We start from the raw sequence: 14,831 nt of genomic DNA, 5'->3' as shown, positions 1-14,831 counted from the left end.
TACTGTCACCAGCAGCTTTTACCCTAATGGAGACCAAAGCTTCTGGAAGCAACATTCAAATAATGCTTTAGGTGTTTGCATGGTGGCCTTTGCTATTCTGTGGTCCCGACTAAGTCAGCTGGGAAGAACAGCGCAGCTCAGCTTGTCAGGTGGGTTATGTGTGGCCTCTGAACCAAATTCTAGTTCACCTGACAGGTTACAAGCACGCTGTATTATCTACATCTTCCATCACAGAGACTCAGAGAAAGTTACCGAGGACGTGCCAATTTGAATGTAAGAGACTGGTGTGGCCGGCAATGGGAAGATAAGGAGCATATTCTGTGATATCTAGAGGGAGGAAACATAACCAGCGGGAGATAGTGTCTTCTTTCTGTTTTAGAAACACAAAGAGAACTCTCTTTGCAGGCTTTTTTTTTTTTTTCCTTTCTTAAGTCTCGGCCTCTTCTGTAGGCGCGGCATCTTTTCCTTCTCACCCGTGTTACACGGTAGACAATGCAGCGTGTGCCTCACCTGTCAGGTGACCCTCCTGCCTCCCCGACCTAACCTGTCTGCTCTACTCTGTGTCTCTCTGTAGAGCGCAGCTGGACTGTGACTGACTCCTTTGGTCAAGTGCATAGTTTGATTTGAGCTCTCCAGATACCCCCTGTTCACCTGTCTCCGAATGTGTATGCCAGTCTTCCTGGAAGATTCGCTGTGCTGCCTCCGGCCCTGGCCTTCTGGCCCTGGAAGCTTCACTTAGGAGCGTACCACCTCCCAACCCCTCACGGAATAAATACGCCCGCCGAGCTTGTCAGCTTCTTCCAAAGCCCACCTCACCTGACTGATTTCCAGTGAAGCTTTTCATGATTCTAAAAGCCAATTACCATTTTGCCACGTTCTGACTTGGAGCGTGTCCTGTGTGGCTTGTCACAGACGCCTTCTCTTTGGGGGCTTTTCATACATGACTTAACCTCCAGCTTGGCCCCTCTGTAAGGGCAGGGACCGTGCCTTCGTTGTCCTTCTCGTCTTTCACATAGTTGATGCCCAGAATGTCACTTTTGGACTTTCTAAGCTTCAGGACCCTACTAATCACAGATTGCCTTCTGGAACACAAATCGTACAATTTTAGCAACTTTATACTCTCTCCACATTTTCTTCTAAGTGTGCTTAACACTGGGCATTTCAAAAATTTCATCTTAGTGCTGTTGTGTCCCTCATCTAATGTGTTTGACATATATATATATATACACACACACACACCCATGCCAGGCTTGTGCATTTGTGCCTTGGCAGGTTGATAGCTATGACTGTGAATAATGAGTCAATTATCATCCAGCCTCGGGGAAAGCACAGTTATTCCTGACTGGCCAGGCTGTGGCAATCCTCCCCTCCTTGTGCCCTTTCAAACGGAGAACATAAAACAGTTGGAATTCAGAGCACTGCGAAGGGAATTTAGACAAAACACTGGTGTGCTGAATTTAGCTTCCTTGGATTTATTCTGATTTAATGATTGATTGGTTTTTAAATTGCTTATTTAATCCTAACGACTATGGCTCCAGGGGAGGCCAGATATGAAGAAAAGCATGTGAGCAAAAAGCAGTGGTGTGGAGTAGTTTGGCTGGACAGATCAAGAGACGATATTATTGTCCAGAGGAACATTGCCTTGGCCTCAAAGTGTAATGTGAAAATCACCCCAGACTTTCAGAGTACCCAACCTTGTTACAAGCTTGATTGCTTATCCCCTATTCTCTTTGCAGAAAGCTGTTTGTAGCTGCCTAGTGGTGCACAGAACATTCCCCACTTGGGTTTCTTCCCTTCCAGCAATGTCTTCAGTATCTTGTTGTGACTGAGAACATGCACTTGATTTATATTGCTGTTGGCCACACTGCAGAAGAATGGATATTTGGAGTGGCTGGCAGGATTTGATCTTCGATTCTGACACTAGTTGTGCTGGTCTGTGGAAATGCTGTTCCGTACACAGACACTGCTCTGGCTTTTGTATAGAAGGATTTGAATTTTTTTATAAGAGTTTCCCTCAAAAATGAGCTCTCTCCAAATAATCACTTTTACCTGGAAGGTGTAATCAACATACACTTTACCTCCTTGTAAAGTATAATTTACCTTGGCATCCAAACTTTCCACTTTTTTAAGGAGTGTGACATTTCTTTTTGGTTCGAAATTAGACATTGAAGGTGTAAATGGTCTTGTAGGCTTGACCTGTTGGAAACTTATTGTTTGATATCAAAAGGAAATTGAAATTCCATCACTTCAGAACAATGAAACCTGTGAAAACCTTTAGAAAAACAACTTTTTCTCATCTTTATTGAAGTTTGACTCAGAACTGCCCAAAGAAATGCTCTTTCAGGTCTCTGTAACCTGTGTGTTCGCCGAAACACTGCTCTTAGATTTCCTCATTGTATTATGCCTCACCCGCATTTCAAAGCAAGGAGCATTAGGGATAAGATGAAAGGGTAGGGAAGGACTCTGATGAAAAACAGAAGCAGAAGAGATGAACAGTTGGGTGGCCCGTGTGCATTGCCACCAGACACTCTGGGAAGCAGCATCTGGTCTAATCAGGCTGCTGGCCACTTCCAAGTCTGGGCCGTGCCAACATCTGCCATTTTGACATTATCATATTGAAAAGGAACTTTGTTCTCATCTCATTCTGCCAAGAGATTTATTATTTACTAGGTTTAAAAAACAATAAAAGGCCTGTATGCAAAAACACTTTTTGCGTCTTTGTGGGGGCATGGTACATAGGCTTGTGAAACTAATTTCAAGGTTTAGGATGGCACTTTTAAGTTTAATCACGGAGAGGGCAAGTACTTTTCTGAATCTTTGGTGTTTTAAAGATTAAAAACTTCACATTTATGAGAGGATGGACTTTAAAAGAGTAGAGTTTTTGTTGGATCTGGGACTATTATCAGCAATTAAGTAACAGTATCAGGAGCTTGAATTTTACTTTATTTCAAAGGAGTTTCATCTGGTGACCTATCAGGTACCCTAGGCGTTTTTTTTTTTTTTTTTTGTGGGGGGAAATTGAGAGAGGAATACACAGAGTGACCTGGCAACATATGTAACCTGTCATTGCAGAATGTTTGTTTTCAGAGACCACTGTGCTTTTCAAGTATTTAAGTCAATTGATTAGTACAGGAGTGCTGGGTTGTGTATGCAGGATTTTCTTGGTAACTACCACATTTAGGCTTGTTTGACTTTAAAAGATGCCTAAGAGGACTGAAACTGTTCCTTTTATTGCCAACAGTGTGCTGAGGAATGGTGGGAGCCACAGGAAGTCTTCCCTTCTGCCTCTGATGAAGCTTGAGGCATCTGTTCATCCCTCAGGAGCTTATCCTGTTTCTAAGCATCTCCATGTCACCCTGCCACTTCTGACTGTTACCTTGAGAACCACAAGAAACCTGACTCTAAAATGGAAGAGGTCTAGGAGACTAGACCGATTTCATCGTCACTTGCCTGACTCTTCATATTGTTTGGTATCCCAGAAGTGGTTTTAGCAACTCTCCTAGCACATTACCCTCTTCTTGAGCTCTTCTACCTCTGGCATCCAAGGCTTGTATTTCACAACAAAGATTTCACTCAGAATTTGTTGGTGCCAAAGGCAGAGGTCATCTTTCCAATAGTGGCTAGTTAGGAGTTGCTGGTATTGGTGCCATAGGCAGTATTGGAGAGCTGCTTTCAAAGTATATCAATACACTTTTTTTTTTCTTTTTTAAAAGAGAAAATTACTCATTAGATGTGAATTATTATCACAGGCTGTGTTACCTTAATTTTGTTCTATAACAGTATTAAAGTGTTTGGAAAAAAGGAGCCAGAGAGATGGTTAAGAACACTGGCTTCTCTTCCAGATGACCCGTGTTCCATTATCAGCGCCCACAGGGTGGCTCTAAACCATCAGTTACTCAAGTCTCAGGGCATCTGTTGCCTTTTCTGACCTTCTCAGGCACCAGGCATGCGAAGATGTACAGACATATACATAGTCAATGCACCTATACACATATACAAACAAACAACATTTTGTTGTTAATTCTTGACAAATTTTACTTTTAATAAGGCATCCAGAATCAAACAAGGGAGGAAAAGGAGCACAGTGAGGAAATATTGGACCAAGCAAGACTGAAAACCAGCAGGGCAAACTATAAATTCTGCATTTCCATGTCTAATATTAAAAGGTTTATTATATGCTCTTCCCTTCTAGCCTTGCTGACTGAAACATTCATATCTCTCTTGGACTGGTTCTACCTCCTGTTAGCAGTTGCCAAGGTATCCCATGACTTTGGCATCTTCAACATCTTGTGGTCTCCAAGGCAATCCAGCTTCACCTTTACAGCTTCATGCAGTCTCCTCTCTGGGCCTCCATGCAGGGACTGCCCTACCACATGCCTGGCTTCAGTAACTTTTCTTAACAATGGAGGGAGATTCCAGTTCCTATATCCTTCTTGACTCTATGTCTAGAACCACGTGGCAAAAGCTGCCAGGTTCTGTTGCTTGTTGGGGCTGGAAACTGGGTACCTCCTTGAACTACATTTGCATAAGATTTCTGTTGTTGTTGTTGAGGCCTAGGAAATCCCTCAGGCCTTTTCCTTTCACAGTTTGCAGGGTATCTGGGTGACATCTTGCCTTTATTCCATTCAGCATGAAGCTTTTCTTTAAACTTTTCATTTCCTTAAACAGACGACGTGGCTCCAATGTTCCATTTCCTAGTGCTATTTTTTCCCTCAGACTAAAGCTCTGTACTTCTCTTTGCCCTGTTTGTTCCTTTTCGTTGTAGATCTGCATAAGTGTGATCACTAATAGCCACTTGACATGGTCAATACTAGGCTGTCTTGAAATCTTCTCTGCAAAAGCCAGTAATCCTAAACTCTTCAATTTTAGCCTCAGGAAGATTTCTAGGACAAGGACAAAAACCAGCCATATTCTTTGCCAAAATATCACAAGAATGGTCTCTAGGCCAGTTGATAATATTCTTCACTTCTGAAAACTCTTAAGCTGGGTCCCCACAGTCCACAGTCACCCTCAGCACCACTGTCTTCCATGCTACTACTAGTAATTAATCCCCGCTTAAAGCATTCAGTTGCTTTTCTAGCCCAAAGTCCAAAAGTCTTCCACCTTCCTCCAACAGAATAGCATGCTCAGGCCTGTTACAGCAATATGCCACTCCCTGGTGCCAATTTCTGTCTTAGTTATTGTTCTATTGCTGTGAAGAGACATCACAACCACAGAAACTCTTATAAACCAAAAGAAAGGATTTAGTTGGGGGCTTGCTTACAGTTTCAGAGCATTAATCCATTATCATCATGGTAGAAAGCAGACAGGCATGGTGCTGGAGCAGTACCTGAGAGATTTACATCCTGATCTACAGGGAGCAGGCAGAAAGGGAGAAACTGGATCTCTATGGGCTTTTGGAACATCAGAGCCCACCCCTAATGATATAGGTCCTCCTACAAGGCCACACCTATTCTAACAAGGCCACATCTTCTAATCCTTCTCAAATAGTTCCATTCCCTGTTGATGAAGCATCAAATATAAGAAACTATGGAGGCCATTTTCATTGACACCATTACAACAGGGTTCCAACTGGCCCTTCACCAAACTGTGAGCATCACAACAATTGCAGATTTAATGCCATGCAAATAACATCTCAAAAGAAATAAGTATGATGGCTCTGCTCTGCTCACAGCTAAAATAATACCTCCATCTCTGGGACATTTTCATCATAGTCTAGTTAAGGGCATGGCATAGGATTCCCCAATTGGGGATAGCTTGATAGCTACCATATGACTGTATTTTAGTCCTTCATAAGTTTTTATATATACTTGTGATTGACACAAGTGAGTTACAGTTTTTTTTTTTTTTTAATATATCCTGTAGCCTTGACTCCTCTTTGAAGGTTGAAAGCTTTTTTCCTTTTAAATTTTCTCTCCCTTGTAGCTGGAAGTTTTTCTGTGTCCTGCCCAGCCCTGAGGTCCTGCAGCTGCTTATAAAATAATCATTCAGAGGCTTATATTAATTACCAACTGTGTGGCTTATAGCAGGCTTCTTGCTAGCTAGCTCTTTCATCTTAAATTAACCCATTTCTATTAATCTATGTATCGCCATGTGTTCCATGGCTTTACCTCCGTCCCATTACCTGTTGCTCCTTGGATGGCAGTTTGGCGTCTCCTCTTACTCTTCTTTCTCCTCTCACTATCTCTTTTGGATTTTTCCTCCTGGTTCCATCCTTCCCTGCCATGGGCCAATGCAGCTTTATTTATCAACCAATCAGAGCAACACATATTCACAGCGTACAGAAAGACATCCCACAACATTCTCTTCTCCTTATTGCACTTCTTTCTTATTTTGTTCAGTAAGGACCTCTCCCTTTGTTGTTTTGCTGTTTTACTCAGGGTAGCAAAACGGTGGTTAGGGTAGGTTTTAGAATCAGAAGGCTTGGGCTTATATCCAACTTTTACCTACCAGCTACATTACCTTGGACACTTTATTTAATCTCTAGTATCCTGAGTTACTGTCTTCTGTGAAGTGGGGATAGAAACAGGACTGCCTTCTAGAGATTTTGGAAGATTTAAAATGAAATGTCTCATGAAATGCTCAGAAAGAACATTCAACACTCAGTGACTTTAAGCCCTTACCAATGTCAATATTGCTAATTGTATTAGTTAATTGTCCCATTGTTGTGTGTGACAAAATTCCTTGACAAAGCAACTTAAGGGAAGAAGGAAGGGTTTATTTTGGCTCAGTCTGCCAGGAAAGGCCATCATGGCAGGGAAGGTGTGCTGGTCAGAGTTTGAAGTGGCTGGCAACATTGGATCCCAGCCAAGAAGCAGAGAGACATGAGTACTTGTATACTTAGTCCTTTTTGTTCTGTCCAAGACCCCAGCCCATGGACTGTTGCTTCCTGAGTTCAGGGTGAGTCTTCCCATTGCATTTACGCTAACCTTGATAATGTCTTACATGTGTACCTGGAAGCTTGTCTCTTAGTGATCCTAGAGTCTATGATGTTGACAGTCAATATTAGCCATTATGCTAATGTTCAAATTTTCTCTTTGGTTTAAGCTATTGCTTCAGTGTAGATGACGGTCAGGTAGTCACCTCTGATTGTGATATTCCTTCCACACTTCAGCCTACATTTGCAGCTGTGTTTGGGTCATTTCCTCCATAATACCTCAAATGAAACATCCAAGATCAAGATTTCTTATTTCTTATCTGACTTATTCTATTTTGTTCCCCCACATTTCTATTGATGGGTTACAATAGAATTTTCATAGTTTCTTAATTTTTCATTAATCTTAGTTTTTTTTCTTATCCTAAGGAAAAACTGTAACTGTGCATGGATTTAATACAGAGGTATTGCTTATAATTATATATATATTTATATATATAAATATATATATAATTATATATTATATAGTATATATATATTCTATATAAAACCAAATTTTACACACACACACACACACACACACACACACACACACACACACACAAAATTGTCCTTTTTGTTTTGTCCAAGATCCCATCCCAGACTCCAAAATTTTATATATAAAATTTGGTTTTTCAAGATAGGGTTTTTCTGTGTAGTCCTGGCTGTCCTGAAACTTGTTTTGTAGACCAGTCTGGCCTCTAATTCATATCTGGCTAACATTGCCTCCTGAGTGCTGGGATTAAAGGCATGCACCACCACCACCCAGCAAGAGGTATTACTTATAAATAGCTAAGAAGGGGCATTGAGACTGGTCCAGCTTGAGACCCACACCATGAGTGGGAGTCTGTTCCTGACACTGCCTGGAGGGCTAGAACCCAGATGCTGGATAGCCCAGAGACCTAGGATAGAGCCAAACATGACTAATGGGAAAAAAAAAAGTAAATGTAATGATTCCTAATGATATTCTGCTATACTTATAGACTGGTGCCTATAGTCACCAGAGAGGCTTCACCTATCAGCTGGTGGAAACAGATGCAAAGACCCAAAATCAAATATTAGAGGAGCTCGGGGAATCCTGTGGAAACAGGAGAGGAAGGACTGTAGGAGCTAGAGGGGTCAAGGACACCAAAAGAAAACCCATACAGAATCAACTAACCCAGGCTCACAGGGGCTCACAGAGACTGAACTGACAACCAGGGAGCCTGCAGGGGACTGGCCTAGGCCCTCTGCATGCATGTTACAGTTGTGTATCTCGGTCTTCATGCGGGACTCGTAAGAGTGGGAGCAGGCCTGTTTCTGTTACTTGCTTTTGGGACCCTTTCCTTCTACTGGGTTGCCTTGTCCAGCCTTAATAGGAGAGGAGGTGCCTAGTCTTGCTGCACCGTGATCAGCCATGTTTGGTTGATATCTAATGGAAGGCCTGCCCTGTTCTGAAGAGAATGGAGAGGTTGGAGAGAAAGAGGAGGGAGGAGTGGTCGGGTGGTGGTGAGGAGAGAAGGGAGACCGGGGAGAGGGACTGGGAGGAGAGCAGGGAAGGAGGGAGGGGAAACTGTGGTCAGGCTAGAAAAAATTAATAATGAAAGAATAATGGACTTAAGTAAACTTCCTTACATTTAGATAATAGAGTTCTCTATAACTTAAAGTTATATAGAGTAATATTCAATAACATAAAAATACTACTGGCAAACAAAATTATAGCATTTATGTATCCTATTTGGAGTTTTAGAAGTACTTTGATACATAAGAAATGAACAGATAAGCACTCAAAACATTTTATTGTGGTTATTCTGCTGTGTAGGATTAAAGGGATGATGTTTGTATTTTGCTCTTTTCCTCATATTTTTTTTTAAAAAGTAGACATACATTGCTTCCATATGAGGAAAAAAATTCCAAACCTAAGGGAAAATGAGATAAATAATGTCTCACAATTTTGAGGGAACTGTACTTTCTTGAACTTTTTAACAATGGTAAAAAATAGTGCTGGGTATGTAGTAGACAATATTCATCAGCTGTTGAAAGAGTGTTATCTATATTTAAGAGTAGTTAAGGCTTCAAGAAACTTCTACTTACATAGTTCTTTGAGAAGGATTCTTTTTTTGAGGGGGGGGAAGGAATGAAAATTTTTCAGTAAACACAAAAGAAACAATCTGACCACAGTAGGTGTTTTTTTAATAATTCATAACTTACCATTTCAGAGGATAATGTGGCCAAAGGGGGAGCACATGGAACTGATTCATCAGGAAATATATTTACTGCTGAAAAACTGACCCATAAAAATGAGTCAAATGGTCATCATTTTAGAAATACAGCCGTCTTTCCTCATACTTCATCCGAATGCTCAGAAGATGACCAGGTAACTCTTCTTATGTTTATAGAAACAGCTTGAAGAAGAAAGCATTCTTCCTAGGAAGAGTGGCCATTGGAACAGCGCTCTATTGAGAATTAAGTCTTTACATGCCAGAGTTTGATAGTTCTCAGTTTTTGGTGAAAACTTCTTAGCACTCTTCCATGTGTAAATGCTTCATAAAATTGTATATTTTGTTTTTAAGAAGAGAGTTCCCTTTTCTACTTCTTTGTATAAACTGGATTTTTTCCTGTCCTAAATTTATCACATTTAGACTTAAAGTAGAAAACATTATCTTGCTTTTTTCTAAGATTTGGTTTGTAGATATTAGATGGTGTTCTCTAATCATCAAGGCCTCATCAACAGTATTCATCTCCTCTTTGTCTATTGTCTTTAATTATCAAGGAATGATAATTCATAGTGTTCTCTTTTCAAGCCATTTGAGTTTTGATTAATTTTTTAAAAAATCATTTGAGTTTTTGTTTCTGTTTGCAATGTTTTCCTTGTGATATTATGGACAGAATTACACTATTTTGTTTTTATAAGGGTCAGAAGCCTCTGTGATAGAAATGTGTTTGTGTAGAACAGTGATTTATAATCCCTTTTCTTAGAGCTTGCTTCTAGTGTGAGATATGAGATATTTTCCATAAAGGATTCACACTCTACTGGTGATGATTGAGATTCTATTAAATGTAGAGAGGACTAGAATTGTTATATTGTAGCTGTGGTCTCTGATTTGTATATCAGAGGTTCATTGCGGGCCTGACTAGGAGGTGGAACAGCTGTCTGTTTTATACATAAGCATGCTGAGTTAAGTCATCTGCTATATGTTGGGTGAGTCTAGGGTACCAGAATTGCAGTTAGACTTGCTGAAACCTATCCATTCACCATTGCTATAGCTTAGAGAATCTGGTCTTGCATATATTGCTAGGAGCAGAAACTATTATTTCCTGACTGTGTGTCCTTACTGTGTCTTCAGATAGTGATTGATGAAGGCCAGCAAGTTGGCAGCTTCCTTCAAGGTGATATGACCCGGGCTGGAAAGGTGAAGGTAAGGCCAGAGTCAGTTATCTGCCTTGGGAAGAACACACATAAACAAGTGTATTAGCAGCTTTCCTGTTCCTATGATGAATCACCATGACCAAGGCAACTTGGAAAGAAAGAGTATATAGATAAAAGTCCGTCATGGTGGGGAGGCATAATAACAAGCAGCAGACAGCAGGAAGCCGAGAACTCGCAACCTCAACCACAAGCAGGAAGCAGAGAGAGTGAACTAGAAGCAGGCAAGGCTTTTTGCTCTCAAAGCCCACCTCCAGTGACAGGCTTCTTCTAGCAAGGCTTTGCCTCCTAAACCTCTCTAAGCAGCATCACTGACTGGCACCAAGTATTCAGTTACTAGAGCCTGTGGGAGACAGCCCTTACTTTAACTCTCATACAAACCAACAGGCAAACAGTAGACTCGTGCTTTTCTTTGTACAGAACTGGAGAGTCACCAGATTTATCCTTGTAAGGTTTTCTTTTTTAAAATTGGTGTTGGAACATCTTAAACTGTTTGTGCTTGACTGGGTTCTGGATCTTTGTTCCCTTAAGGTTTAACAAATGGGAAGGGAATTTTAGCATGATCATTAGGAAAGATGCTATAATGTAGCTGATTCTCAAATTTTAGTATTGAAACATCTGGAAGGTGAGTTTTGCTTTTGAGTTTGCATGCTAAGTCATAGTTGCTGTTACCAGGTTAGCAGCATGGAAGCCATCATTTTCCCTTTCTGTGGGGTCAGCATGGTCTGCCCACTACACGTTCCACGTTCAGCTCAGGACAGAAAGACACAGACTGTCTTGAATTGCAGTTAAGGAATCTCCATTTGTAACTTTAAGATATTTTGTTAATTCTACATTCAGGTTGTGAGCATAAAACGAGTGGCGACCTTGTGTCTTTACTTCGTGCCGTGTGCCAGCCTTTCCTTATTTACATTCTTTGCTGGTCCCCTGAGATGCCTCATTGTCAGTGTGCAGTGGGAAGCCGTATTCCATGTGGACTAGGTCTTCATTGAAATGCTGCTAGTGGGTCTGGGAGGTTATTTGCTGTGCCTTTTGCCTTTGAAGTAATTCTCAGTTTTATTGGCCTGAAAGAGAGAACACTTGATATTTTGTCCTGCTGACCCCTCCTGTGATTTACCTGGGCAGCATGCTTTTGTTTTGAATGACCTTTTCTTTCCTGCGGTCTTTAGCTTCCTCTCTCTGGCTCTCTATGCTGTGAGGAAGGGTCCTGGCTGTACCATCCATCACTGGTTGCTTGAGAAGCAGGCAAACCCAAACCCGGAACCTGCAATCTCCTCTGATAAAAATTCTGGGAAGAAAATTTGGAACAGAGTCTCTTACAAGAAACCCAGTCTGTTTTCCTTTTTGCTGTAGAGAGCAGGCTGTGGTGTTTTAAAACCCTGGGCTTGCAAATGTCATGCTTCTGCAGATGGGAAAGCATATGCATACAGCGGCTTTTAACTGGGCCTGGAGAGGTCACAGGAAAGCAGAACCAGCCCTCAGCTGTGTGTGTGGGTCCCTGACTACATTGCCTTTCTTCATGTCTAATATATGTAAGATAATCCCAATCTTCTTGTAGGTGGACAACTTCCTAGACTTAGAAGATTTGGACATGGAGGAGAGTGAGCCCCAGATGAACAAGGGTATGTGCTCTCTGTCTTTTTCATACTGTATGACCTCTTTCTAGAAACTACAAGTGATTTATGTTGCTTTGTTATTTTTGGCAATCTTTACCTTACCTCCCTTGATGTAAGAAAAACTGAAGTTGTGAAATTTCTTTTTGAAAAGCAAAAACTTTTACCCCATCTATCTTTTGAAACTTATAAAACCTTTGGTCTAGTTGATATAGAGCTGTCCTTTTCCTTCCCCCTAAATTCAGAATAAATTAAACTATTAAATAATCATGTCACATATAGCTCTTATAAAGTTATTGCCTTATTTCCCAGAAGAACGGTCTTGTAAATTGATATTATTTTAAAGGAAAATGTAAAACAGCAATTGACCATAAAAATCATAAAAAATATAAAAATTGATCACAAAATAAACAATAATAACATGCAGAATTTTGCCTTTAAAAATTTATGAAATATATAAGTGAACACATGTAGTGACTGCTTTTTCTGAGTCCTTTTTCCACAATCCACTGAAAGGGGCCTTATGCTAATCCACTGATGTTCATATGAAGGATTACTTTCTCCTTTCCTGGTTAGCATTTTTGTATAAGCACAAGTATATTTCTTCAAGGGACCTTTGGAGTTTGAGCTGGTGATATATATAGCTCAACTGAAGAGTGTTTGCCCAGAACGAGTGAAGTCCTGATGTCTACCCTCAGCTCACCATTAAAACTGGATGTGGTGGCACATGAGGTAATATCAGTACAAGAGTATCAGAAATTCAGGTCATCCTTGACTACATAGCCAGTTTGAGGCTAGGCTGGCTTTAGTTGGTTGTTTTTTCACTCTTTGGGCTCTTTGAGGGGCCTGCCACCCACTCCCAAATAAATCACACACGGAGACTTAATTCTCACTGATAAATAAATGCATAGCCTCAGTTTGGCATGTTTCTAGCCAGCTTTTCTTGACTTAAATTCTCCCATCTATCTTTTACCTCTGGGCTTTTACCTTTCTCTATTTCTGTATATCTTTTCTTTCCTTATTCTGTGTCTGGCTGGGTGGCTGAGTGGCTGGGTAACTGGGTAGCTTGCCCTTGGAGTTTTCCTTTCCTTGATCTTTTCCCCCCAGATTTCTCCTTCTATTTATTCTCTCTGCCTGCCAGCCATGCCTATCCTTTCTCCTGCCTTGCTATTGGCTGTTCAGCTCTTTATTAGACCAATTAAGTGTTTTAGGCAGGCAAAGTAACACAGCTTCACAGAGTCAAACAGATGCAACATAAAAGAATGCAACACATCTTTGCACCATCAAACAAATATTCCACAGCATAAACAAATGTAACACATCTTAAAATAATATTCTACAACACTAGGCTTCATGTGAACCTATCACGAAGAAAAGCAAGCAAACATTAACAATAGGGACAGCAGAAAACCCTGGCTCTTTATTGAATGTGAGAGGACATCTTGAAGTTAATCTTAAAGTTTAGGCACAGGGATGTTCCCATGTGGGTTTAGTTGACCTTTTCCTGCTGTCACACTGTTTAGTCATAATAACCACAAGTTATTGCTATTGTTGGGAGAAGAGTTTTTGTTATGACTAGGTAGGCATTAAAGTGACTGTGGATAGTTGATCTGGAGTAGCAACTGCTTGTCACTTGATATGTAGGCCCCTCCCCTAGCTTTTTGGGTTACTTGAATTGGTAAGGCTTTGAGAATTTGAAACAATAAAATTTTTTGTTCTGCTTCCACATGTCATACCCCAGTGACTCTGAATTTTGTAAGAACTGATTAAGGGAGAGCCAGGAAGGATAAAGCACCTGTTTTGGTTGATTTGGGGAGTAAAGCTTGCTTTTAAAAACAAGGCAGATTTCTATGTCCTGCACCCATAAGAAAACCTAATTCACTAGTTCTTTGGTGACATCCCATGAACTGCATTCTTAGCCATTCTGGTATTGTTTGAGGTTGATACCTTAAGACTACTGATTCTCGTCTCTATATAAAACATTTCCAAGATAAAAGTTTTATAGGCGGGCAGGAGAGAGCCTGTTTTGGGCGTCATTGTGGTGAAGTTTCTTACTTCCTGCTAGCAGTGAAAAGGTCTGTACTTGTCAGTCATACGGCTTGGTGTTCTTTTGCTCTCCCCAGTAGAAATTGTGGATAGCTGAGGAGAATCTCTGTGAGTGGTGGTATTTGGCAGTTTTTTTTTTTTTTTTTTTATCCTTTAGCATTTGAGAGCAGTGAGTGGTAGCCACAGACAGGAGGGAGCAGCAGCATGTAGCACCCTCTAGAGTGTAACTCCCCTCCTGGCTCTGATGAGTGGACCCCTTTGCTCCACTTGGTGGTTCAGCTATTGTATAGGCCTAGGGTAACATGGCCCTTAGTTTTTTAAGTGTAGGCTCAGGGAGTTGGCATACCCCAGCCCTTGGCAGGGCCAGTTTTGTATCTCCAGGGCCAAGGGTATTGAAGAGCCTTGGCCCTCCAGACTTGAAAGCTCTCTAGAGCTCTTCCAGTGAAAAGGACACTGTTTTGCTGGAGAGTGAATGTACTTCAGGAGCTCATTGTGTGGCCACTGTGGATTTTTCTCAGTGTGTCTGTAGAGGGTTGAGAACAGCCAGTATAAGCATCAGTGCTATCTGCCTGGCTGTCTACAAGTTAAATGTTGAGGGCTACCACTGTAACATGGGATAACAGCTGTTAATTAGGGAGTCACATTTTCCCATCCCTAACATCTTTGCCTATTTACAGGGAAATGATCAGTATTGCTTACAACAAGAACTTAGAGTGTATCACTAATGTTAATAGTGATTTGTGAGATTCTAGCACTGTTTAACAATGCTAAACACCAGGCAAGTATATGAGAGAGAGGTGGATACCTTTCATTGAAACACCGTAGGCCAATGTGGCTGGCAAATTTAAATTTT

General features: G+C 41.0%; 1 protein-coding gene across 5 annotated transcripts in view; it reads left to right on the top strand.

Moving 5' to 3' along the window:
- The window catches only part of Iftap (intraflagellar transport associated protein), a 74,901-nt gene that overhangs the window by 34,413 nt on the left and 25,657 nt on the right, over positions 1-14,831 (top strand). For 4 of the 5 annotated variants that reach the window (XM_006983928.3, XM_076570135.1, XM_042275793.2 and 1 more), the window contains 3 exons: positions 9,112-9,269; positions 10,240-10,311; positions 11,878-11,941. The exons of the other annotated variant lie outside the window; for it this stretch is intronic. In XM_006983928.3, coding sequence (XP_006983990.2) covers positions 9,112-9,269; positions 10,240-10,311; positions 11,878-11,941 — 294 coding nt within the window. The remainder of the gene's footprint in view (positions 1-9,111; positions 9,270-10,239; positions 10,312-11,877; positions 11,942-14,831) is intronic. 5 annotated transcript variants of the gene reach the window in all.

Source organism: Peromyscus maniculatus, chromosome 4 (genome assembly GCF_049852395.1).
Source record: "Peromyscus maniculatus bairdii isolate BWxNUB_F1_BW_parent chromosome 4, HU_Pman_BW_mat_3.1, whole genome shotgun sequence".
NCBI classification, from domain to species: Eukaryota; Metazoa; Chordata; class Mammalia; order Rodentia; family Cricetidae; genus Peromyscus; species Peromyscus maniculatus.
Note: the sequence above shows the minus strand (reverse complement) of the source record. Positions and strands in the feature narration are given on the sequence as shown.